Source organism: Anas acuta, chromosome 15 (assembly GCF_963932015.1).
Source record: "Anas acuta chromosome 15, bAnaAcu1.1, whole genome shotgun sequence".
Lineage (NCBI taxonomy): Eukaryota > Metazoa > Chordata > Aves > Anseriformes > Anatidae > Anas > Anas acuta.
Genome location: NC_088993.1, coordinates 5,750,464 through 5,761,016, shown reverse-complemented (window position 1 = coordinate 5,761,016; position 10,553 = coordinate 5,750,464). Strand labels below are relative to the sequence as shown.

Sequence of the window (10,553 nt, the reverse complement as noted above, 5' to 3'; positions counted from 1 at the left end):
CGCCCCCGCGGCTCGCAGCGCGCCTCGCCATAGGTCGGGAGGAACGTCCGTCACTCTTAGCCCCGCCCCCTCTCAGGGGGGAGGGGGGAGGAGGGAGGTGCGGTGGGGAACTACGAGTCCCGGCGTGCCCCGCGCGGGTGGGGGAGGTGGAAAGAGCGGGCGCGGCGGCGCGGGGGGTGATGGGAATGCGAGGCTGGGAGGGGGGCGGAGGGGCGAGGATGGGAACCGCGCCCCCCGGGGCTGCCCCCGCGGGGACAACGGGACCCGGGCAGGGGGACCCCAGGGACAGCCCCAGGGACCCCATGGACACCCACAGGGACCCTATGGACCCCAGAGGGACCCCATTGTCCCCCCCCAGGAGGACCCTCTGGATCTCCACAGGGACCCCATGGTCCCCCCGAGTGACCCCATAGCCCCCCAGGGGGATCCCATGGACCCCCAGCTCCTGCTCCGGCTCTGGCGGATCAGGAATCAGGGTCTGGCCCCACAGCGGGGCTCAGCCCCACACCGTCTCACAGCCCCTCTGCCTGCTGCACCCCCAAACCTCTCCTCTGGTCGTTTCCAAAGAGCTGTGGGGGTGGAGGTGCCCCCCCAGGCCAGACCCCCCCAGGCCGGGACCCCCGCTGTATGACAGCCTGCGAGGGGAGGCAGGGCACGGAGCACGAGCTCAACCCTTACAAGCCCTCAGAGAATCCCCTCCCTTCAGCGCCACTGCTTAATGCCTGGAGCACCCCCAGATTCCCTTGGGTGGAGCAGGAGGGCGATGGGCTGGATGGGGTGGGTGGGTTTGGGGGCAGAGGTGGGGGCGCTGGGCAGGGAGCAGGGCGGTCAGAAGGGGCTCGGGGGCCAGGGAGCTGCAGGCACGGGACGCTGGGCAGCCCCATGGCAGCCTCTTCTGCCAGGAATCAGAACCACAGAGCCATTAGGGCTGGGAAAGCCAAGATCATCGGGTCCAACCGTCCCCCTACCACCAGTGTCACCCACTGAACCACGTCCCTAAGCACCAGGTTGCTCCAGCTGTGAGGGTTTGGAAGCCACCCCAGAAGTGGGGCAACCTACAACAGGAGCAGAAGGGGGAATGCCCACCAGCACCAGCCCTCAGCCGAATGACGAGCTCCGGGCACCGAGACCCGAAAACCGTGCACGGGCCTGGGGCCGCCAGCTCCGTGCCTTGCTCCCCGGGGGCACGGTTGGCTCTCCCCACCCTGTTGTGTGTCTGTCTGTGTCCGTCTGTCCAGGCTGAGCCTGCTGCCACATCCCAGGCCGCTCGCTGCCTTTGTTCGGGGGCTGGCAGGCGGCTGGGAGCCAGCGCTGCGGCAGGGCTGGGGGCGAGCCGGGGGGGTGAGGCCTGGCGGTGGGCACGGAGCCAGTCCCGCGTGCCCCCGCCTCGGTGGTCCCAGCCCAGCTCCCTCCCCGTGCCGAAGGGCTGGAGCTCATTTGCTGCCTCGGAGACGCACGATCTCAGCTCCCTCGGGAGGGCTTGTTTTGATGAGGCTTTTGTTAAAATAACCTCCCCGCAGTCACTGAAAATGCATGAGGAAGCAGCTCGTAGCCGCGGCCCTGGTGCGCTGCGTAAAGCGGCACAAAATCACCCCCCCGCAGCAGGCCCAGGCATCCTCACCCAGTGCTGCCTGGTTTGGGCCATCCCAAACGCAGCAGAGGAGAGAAGTCATTCCCCGTGGTGCTGCTCCCACCCCACCCAACCCAAAGCTGTGGGAGGAAGAGGCCAGGCAGGCGTCTCCTTGAGTTCGCTTCTCTTTTCGTTGCCTCTCCTCCTGCCGCTCTTTCCAGGGCCAAGGTTTCCAGGCGAGGTGTATGGCTGTTGGAGTGCTCCTCATCGCCCTGCTGGGACACCAAGCAGATCCCATGCTGACAGTGATCCCTGTGGGAGAGGAGAAGGCAACCCAGGTGGCTCCGGGTGCTCCCAGCAGCACGAGGTCAGGCAGATGCCGCGGGGTGAACCCAGCTGGCTGCACCCTGCCTGGTGGGCATGAGGCAGCTGGTGCAAGCTGCTGAAGGATAGGGAAAGGAAAAAAGAAAAAAAGAAAAAGAAAAAGAAAAAGAAAAAGAAAAAGAAACAGAAAAAGAAAAAGAAAAAGAAAAAGAAAAAGAAAAAGAAAAAGAAAAAGAAAAAGAAAAAGAAAAAGAAAAAGAAAAAGAAAAAGAAAAAGAAAAAGAAAAAAGAAAAAAGGAGAAGAGGAAGAGGAGTAAATTCAAGGGTGTTGGCTGCTCTGATGTGGAAAGGAGAGGAGCAGCCCCAAGCACCCCATTCCCAGGCATATCCCTGCTCAGATGGCACAGCTTGTCCCCTTGTCCTGCCTCTCACCTCGAGCAGCCACGTGTGGTACAGACGAGCTGGCAGAAAACTGAGCCACGGGGAAAGTGGAAAGATGGCCATGACCATCTCCCAGTGCTGGGGCAGGATCTGATGGATCGCTGCTCCTCCTCGCAAGGCTTTTGTGACCTGGCCTCAGCAGAGCACTCAGCTGGGGGAGCAGTGGGTGAATTACCCCATGTGTGTGGGGAACAGAGATCACGGCCAGGCCGGGGGGAACAGCCCAGCCCTCCCGCAGCCCCCCTGCTCCATCCCCGCGGCACCAGCCGCTGCTGCAGGCATCCAGGCAGGGGTCGGCATGCAGAAACGAGAGGGAAGAGCTTGATTTTTCTCCCAACATCTTTATTCCAGTGTAATGAAAATCCAATTAAGTTCCGATTAAAAGGCTTAATTAACCAAAAAATCCACACCTGTCAGCAGAGAAAACATCTCCATCCCCGTATTGTCACCCAGCAGCACCTGCAGAACCTCTCCGGTCCCTGCTGCATGTGGACCAGCAAGTACAAACCCCACGAGCATCGCCCTGCCTTTGCACAAATGGTGCTGGGATGGGCACACAGCAGAGCTGTTTGCTGAGCAGGATAGCCGTGCTTTGAATGGTGCTAACAGGGGCATTTTAAAACAAACGCTGCCTTGCTGCTATGTGAGCACGTTGCTCCTGCCCAGCACTTGGTAACCGATGCGAATGCAAACAGAAAATGGGCCGGTGCTGTTTAACCAGCACGAGACGTCCTCATCATCTCTGATGTTCACATACAAACACACACGTCGAATTAAAGTACAAATGTTTCAGAACTTCAAAAAATATTTTAAAACTGGAAAGACTGTAAGTAGAAGGATTGACTACAACAGTTGTGAAGTTCTCATGAACTTCCCCAGTCCCAGATGCTGCTTAAATACTGCTACGGCCAGGAGGTGCACATGCAGCCTCCCTCCAGCCCTGCTGGATGCAGCCCAGGCTCTGGCTCCTCTGCTTCCCCGGGCACGCAGCGTGCCCAGCACCACCGCCTGCTTTCAGTGCCACGGCCCCCATTTAGAAACGAAGGGTTTACATCCTGCTGCCTTCAGCATTTATAATTGCATGCGGCCTCCTCACACGCAGCTTGCTGGGATAATAAGCGAGCAGCCGGCGCGTTCTGGGTTTGAGGTCTGTGCCCTAACGTGGCTGAGCGCTGGAGGGAGGCTGCCAGCTGCCACCAGGGCTCACGGGACAGGTTCTCTGAGCAGCTCTTCAGCTCCCAGAGAAAAAAGGTGGGCCAGATGCAAAGGGGATGGGCTGGGTGCACCGTTCCCATCTGGGAAGGGAGATCAGCTGCTCACATAGGGTTTGGATTGCTCTGAACATGTTTATCCTGCACAGTAAAACACAACCTGGAAGATCCTGAATGAGCTGGAAAGCCCGGTGGCCTCATGTCATCTGCTGAAATCCAGGCACGTCCCCGCTGTGTTCACCAGCATCCTGCCACGGGGTACCCACGGAGAGCCCCAGAGCACTGCGCAAAGGCAGCTCCCAGCTCCATGCAGCCCCACACGCTGCCAGCCTCGGGGGGTCTGCCCCACAGCCCACAGGGAGACAATGGGCATGAATTAAAACACATGAAATGGCCTAAACATCAGGAACACTTATTCGTGGTGACTGAGCACTGGCACAGGTTGCACGGGGAGGTTTTGGGGTCTCCTTCCCAGGAGATGTTCAAATCCATCTGGACACAATCCTGGGCAACCCACTGCAGGTGGCCCTGTCTGAGCAGGGGCGTTGGACCAGGTCCACAGCCCCAATCCAGCCTCAGCTACCCTGTGATTCACGACGGTGTAATCAACAGGTCTGGGCACAGGGTAAATCAGTAAGGGCTTGAGATAAGGAAGGTGTTGTCGCAGCGCTGGGACCAGGCGACACATGGCAGGAGGAAAGCAACTCATCATCTGCGTGATGACAAACAGGAGATTTGCCTGCTTTCATTTCACACTATTAAACAGAAGAAAACTGCCTACCCTTGTGGATCCTCTGTGAAATTAGAGCAGCTTGGGCAGGCAGACAGACTGCCCTGTCCCTAAAGCCCAGGGCCTGGCTCGCACCGGAGACACCGCTCCTGGTGCAGCTGGAGCCGAGGAGCTGCTCCCAGGCTAAGCAAGGTGTTCTCAGAGCTTAGGACCCACACGCCTCTGTGCCATGTGTCAATTCTAATTGTGGAGTTGCACAATGCCAGTGAGGCTGACACGGCTCCTTTGGGTGCAAGAGCCAAGCGGGAGTCACCCTGCCCTGCCCTCCCGCTGGCTCCGGGGCTCTCTGCGTGCTGCACTGCTCTGCTCCCTGCTAGCTGCTGCGTGGGAGCCCACGTGGGGGTTATACGTACGTGCGATGCTCGTTTTCCGTGGGTCTGACGATGTATTTGGATGTGCCAGGAGAATAAGGCACAGTCTAGCTGCAGGATCAGGGAAGCCTCCCAAAACCATAAACAGAGTCTTCGGTGCAGTGTAATTACCGAGATTTCCTTTCAGCATCGTCACAGGCTATTCTGGTTAGGAAAGGAAAGTATTTCTCAGAGGCAGAACTTCTGTCTAGGATGGAGTTTTACATGCAGTGAGTTACATTTTCCTTCGCAAAAATCATGCCTATGTAAAGAGGCACATCAGATGTTGTGCCAGCACTGGGAAACAAAAGGTAAAAGGAATGATAATAATGATAAGGAAATGCAGTATTATAAAAAAACCTGCAAGATTACAGTCTTTGAATGATGGTTGGCAAAGATGGCTTGCTGCCTGCTGTAAGTTGTGGCACAATAAATGAGTGCCAGAACCTTATCAGCAGTCTGTCCCCCAGGGAAATGCCAGCCTGCACTGCTGTAGCAGACGATGCTGATCCCACCTTCTAATTAGAGATGCCGTAAGGTCAGATGTTCCTGAGCAGGATGTCTGCTAAGTCGCTGTAATGTCTCCGCGCAGGATCGGAAAAGGGTGGGGGAAGGCTAGTTCACATCAGCGACTGGAAAGGAAGAACAGAGACGTGGCAAATATCCAGCAGAAGAAACTCGCAGGCTCGGACACCATCACAGGCAAGGAGAACGGCGAGCACCAGAGGCAGCAGGACAGCTCCGGCACCGGCTCTGCCCAACACTGGAGAATCGCCCCCACCTGGGGCTGGTACTTCCAGCTGGGTACTTGAGGCCACAGCAGATTCAGGCTTCAATTTGTGGAGAAGCTTTTTGTCCCTTTGATATCTCCTCATCCCCAGAGTCAGTACCAGACGCTAGCGAACAGACCCAATGCTGGAAAGTCTGACACGCTTGGCAGGTCCCCAATAGGAAGGTCACGTTTGCTGTTTTGTGCTGTCCCTGGTGCTTTCAGGTCACTCGATCCCAAAGGACAGCCAGGATCAGGACCATCATGAGCTGTTTTGTCTTACAGAGAAATTTCAAAAGCCAGGATATTTTATTATTTCCATGGTACCAAAAATAATAAAGTGGCCCTCAGCAGTTCGTAAGCCAAACCATGCAGGCATGGGAGGAAGCAGGGGGAAAATTGTTGAATTACTCCAATGGAAACACAAGAGGAGGTGAAATGTAAATGTGCCCTGCTCAGTGGCAGGTAAGGCTGGCTCTCCAGGACGGTGACTTAGCTGAAGCACAAACCATTTCTCAGACCCACAGCCCGCACCTACTCAAACCTGGGGTGGAAGAAATACTCAGACAACAGGGTTCCAAAAGAAGATGCTGTATTTGTACACGAGTTTTAAGCACTGATCGTTAAAGAACAACAAGAATCTCTCCAGTTTCTGCAGCTAGTGGTGGCCCATCCAGAGCCAGAGGTGGCAACAGCGGCGGAGGGGCTTTTTGCCACCAGGGCCCTGGACAAAGGAACCACACCATCACCTTTTGGTAGCAGTGCCTGTGCAGTGCTGCCTTCCCTCACCATGCCCTTAAGAAAACTGCCAGACCTCGGCAGCTTCTGTGCTTGCCTGCTAAGGAATGTCTGGACCAAACACTTGCCTACAGAGCTGCATTTTCCTTCCATCAAGCTGTGACTGCAGAGGCAGTGGCTGCAGTGCCAGAGGCTGTCAGCAGCTACAGACAAACGAAATGTACCTGCCAGGGACGCTGTAAAGCAGCCAACATTCCTGGGGCTGCAATCCTGCTCTGCTGCGCTGTCTCCAGGCACACAGACGAGACACGGGGCTGGGGTAGGAAATTCTTAACCTGCGAGTGGAGGTGCAGATCGCCACAGCACACACATCTTCCTCCTCTGTCCTCTGTGCCCTTGGACAAACGGAGCCTTCTGAGGCCGAGGAGAAGAGGAAAGGATCCAGCACGCCATTTAATGCAGCCATTTGGGGAGTGCAAAGCAGCAGCAGGGTGCCGTGACACTACATCAGTTTCAGTCAGGGCAGGAGGAGCTCGCAGACCCAGAGTCCGTGTACTTTCAGGTAACGACTGTATGAAACTGTCTGCACAACAGCAAAGTACACAGCAGGACATCGCACTCTTGTACACAGAAGCACTCTCCCCAGGACAGGGAAGAGAAGACTCACTGGGAAGGGGAACAGATGTCAAAATAAGCACGCAGTCAGAACAGGATGCAGCAAAGCCAGTCACTGCTGCACTGCAGAGGTAGCATCCAAAGCAGGAAAATCCTCCTGAGACAAACGTGTCTACAGCTACAGGGGAAGAAGTGGCTTTAAATACCTCATCTGAAATCACTACAAAAACTCTTTGACCACCAGAAAGTGCAAAAGATGAGGCAGCACAAGAAGAGGCTCTCATCTGGGCCCTGAGAAACAGGGAGATGTACTGACCCTGCAAGGGAACCCAGCACACGCTTCCCAGCGCTGCTTGAGCTGCATACCAAGCCGGGCTGCTGCAGTCCTCTGGCAGACACCGCAGCCGGAGCCGGACTCAGCAAAGCTGTGTTTGCCTTGGACTGCGACTGAGAAAGAAGCCCTGAGCCTTGGCAGGGCCCTGAGCTCTCAGCTACCACGGCTCGCTGCCGTGTCAGCCTGGGCAGGCTGGGGTTTGAGGCTGTGCGCCCTGCACTTCCAGTTCTGGTGTCAGCTCAGGGCTCAGCTCTCCCCAGATCTGCTTTTGAAAAATGTCGATGAGATCCTCTGCATTTCATGTAGGCACAAATGAACCACAGTCTATGTTTTTGGGGCTCCAGTCCCATTGTTTCTATGCTCATACCTGCTTCGGTGCTGCACTGGGCGGGGGGGAAATCCAAGCCCAACCAAAAGAAAAGGAATAAATATCCCCTGAACCTGAATAATCCCACTGTACAATTTTCAGTGTGTGACTCTAAAAGCCGATCCTCCGTGTTCACTTTGATCAGCTGGCTTGAATGCTGATGCATAAAAGGTCCAAAATACCCTTTGGTAGAATGTACCTCAACATTGTGACTTTGAACCACCTGGAGGGCTGGTTCATGCGACCCTGTGAACTTACATGGAAAGATATATACAGCATGAAACCATCCAACAGGTACTTCCTTGATTACACTCAATGCTGGTTCCAGGAGGCACTGATGGGTTTCACCTTTTGCATCAGAAAAAAATCATTAGCCCCTGGTGCCAGCAGGCAGACATCTCGGGTAGGATAACACTGCATTACCAAGAAACAGCCTGCAAACCAAACCAACTCAAACGTAGTGTAGGGGAAGGGGAAAGTTGAAGAACAATGTTTAAAAATACTTGCCTTTAAGAATGCAGCCCCTCCCACATTAACAACATCTAATTAAAGGGATCCAGCAGCTGTTAGCTCTGAGATACCTTTGGTCCAAAAGCATTAGGAGTCAATGCGTTTTTCTGACCAAGCCTTTCGGTCCTGGCTCTTCTGCTTTGCTTAGTCCTGCTTCTCTCCTTTGTGCTTCCAAGGGTAGATCAGCTCTCCAAGGAACAGCTTCTTGCAGAGGGATGCCCAGGAATCCTTAGGGTAACAGCTGTACGTAGGCAGCCTGTATGTCTGTACCACGCTGCCATACGACAGAGGGTTGATCTAGGAGGAGAAGAAAGAGGGACAGCAACAATGAAAATGCGTTGAAGCAGGAGGTGCAGGCAGTTGAGGCAGGTAAGTGTGACTTTGGTGTAGAACCAGCCTCTGGTGGAACATCAACACCACTACTCACAAAATGCCAAACTCCCTCTCTGGCTAGTCACATCTATTAAGCCTTGAACAATGCACTGAAACATTAACAAATCCAGCTTGGCAAGGAGTATTACTCAAATAATTTCCCAGCAGAGAAGCAGATGCAAACATCTGAAGGATTTGAGAGCGCTGCTCAGTTTGCAAGGGTGTGGGGCTGTCACCTTGTTAAGGGACTGCAGTGGTTGGAGAGATGGGGGCCTCCCACTGCAGATGCAATGCTCCTTTGGGGATGTACTAAAACTTATAAGAACTATAATGTGTCACTTCAGCCATCTCTTTTACTGGCCTACTACTTCAAGCCGCTAAGCCCTCGGCCCACAGCTACACTTTGAGCTGAACCTGGTGTCACTTATTCAACGCGTGGTGGAATCGTCTTCTAGCAGAGCAGTACACAGACCACGCAAAGGGCTGCTCATTACCATTCAAAATTAAGTCTCTTTGGCTGAATTCACAGTTTTCGATTTGATTTCAATCACCATCCCGAAAACGATCTGCCTGCAGTCCCTACCTACACAAGCTCCTAGCCTCTGACTGCAGTGACAAAATTGCTGTGTTGGTCTTTTGGAAGATGGGGGAGTCGAACAGATCTGTTAGCTGGAGAAGGGGCAACAGAAGCACGTGGAAGGATGTCCTCCTCTAGTGAAAGGGTCCACTTATGCTGGAACAAACCATGCAGATGAGTGAAAGAAGAAAGAGACTATAATTTGTGGTAGAAAATCCAGACATGAAAAGGATAGAGGCAGCAAAAAACCACACACAGCCACTACTTTGTCAGAAGCCGAATATTTCCTTTGCCCACTGAAGAGCGACCAGATTTCTGGGAGTTTGCTTACACCACCAGTTTGCTTCACCTATCTGGTGTTCAAGAAGAGGGGAAGGATAAACTATGAGACGGAGCTCCAGAAAACAGCAATTAAGCAGAGTTCACTAGAATTGGTCTCGGAGACCTTTGCCAAGTCTTTATTGTACAATACTGTTGAAGGACAAGAAGAAAATGCTTGTGTCCAGAAGCATCCCTAAGAAGTTTAGGGAAAAAAAAGTCGTAGCAGCAGCTCACAGAGGCTGAGAGAAGCCAAAGAAGAGCCAGTGGGGTCCAGCTGTGGGACAGATTCAAACAGATGCACAGAAAGCTGGTTCTGAATGCCATCAAAATGAACATTTGTACCAGAAACCCAAGAGCTGAGCTCATCCCACCTGAGGTATGTGTAACCCAAACTACCGCAGCTCATATTTCAAACACACTCCACAGCCTTATGGCCAAGGACTGACCACAGCATTTATTGGATGTTATGCATGACTGTAACCAACCTAATCACATCGTGGTCACAGACAGCTTAAAAAAAAAAAAAAAAGACCAAAGAAACCTTCCCCTGCTCCAATTAAAAAACACACCACCACTATAACCAGTAAAACTTGAGTAACTATTTCTGCTTATTTCATCAGTTCTACACAAAACAGTATGCTGTAAGTGAGAACATACTGGAGGAGGACAGGAACTGCTGCTGTATGAGGGAGATGCTCGGTGTACCTGCCCCTGGCTATTAGCAATGTGGGCTGGGAGGTTTGGACACGTTTATCCTTGAAAATCATCTCTAGGCAGTGATGATGCTGAGTGGTAACACTTGCCTACTGAGAAGTAACAGGAAATTTAAGCCCAGTGCAATAGATATTTCTGTCTCTCCTATGATAAATGGAAACAACCAAAACAAAAGCAAATGGTTATTAGTGAAGTGGCAATACGAGGTCCTTTTATGCAATTATTACAGTTCAAATTTATGTTATATCCTTACATTAATTTATATTATATCCTGATATAATGTGCTCCCCTTGTTTCATAATTCTTCCCTTTTCCTTTCCTCTTTTGCTTAACCCTTTTCAAAGCAACGGCTGTGAAAGATGACATTTCTGGCAGAAGATATACAGATGAATTAAACACGTCGTGTCTTCTCGCTGGGCTATCAGTCAGCTGAGCCACGCTGCCAGAAATATTTCTTCTTGTGTACCAAAATGAATGATTTTAAACACTAAAGAAAATACTGAACTACGTAAGAACTCCTGGAGAAATTAAGTAGCATTTGGGATGGAAA

The 10,553-nt window shown here is 52.9% G+C and overlaps 1 protein-coding gene across 3 annotated transcripts in view; it reads right to left on the bottom strand.

Annotated features, from left to right (window-relative positions):
• Nucleotides 1-6,030: 6,030 nt before the first annotated feature.
• The window catches only part of PIGQ (phosphatidylinositol glycan anchor biosynthesis class Q), a 34,109-nt gene continuing 29,586 nt past the window's right edge, over nucleotides 6,031-10,553 (bottom strand). For all 3 annotated transcript variants that reach the window (XM_068698791.1, XM_068698790.1, XM_068698789.1), the window contains exon 11: nucleotides 6,031-8,316. In XM_068698791.1, coding sequence (XP_068554892.1) covers nucleotides 8,164-8,316 — 153 coding nt within the window. In that variant the 3' untranslated portion in view covers nucleotides 6,031-8,163. The remainder of the gene's footprint in view (nucleotides 8,317-10,553) is intronic.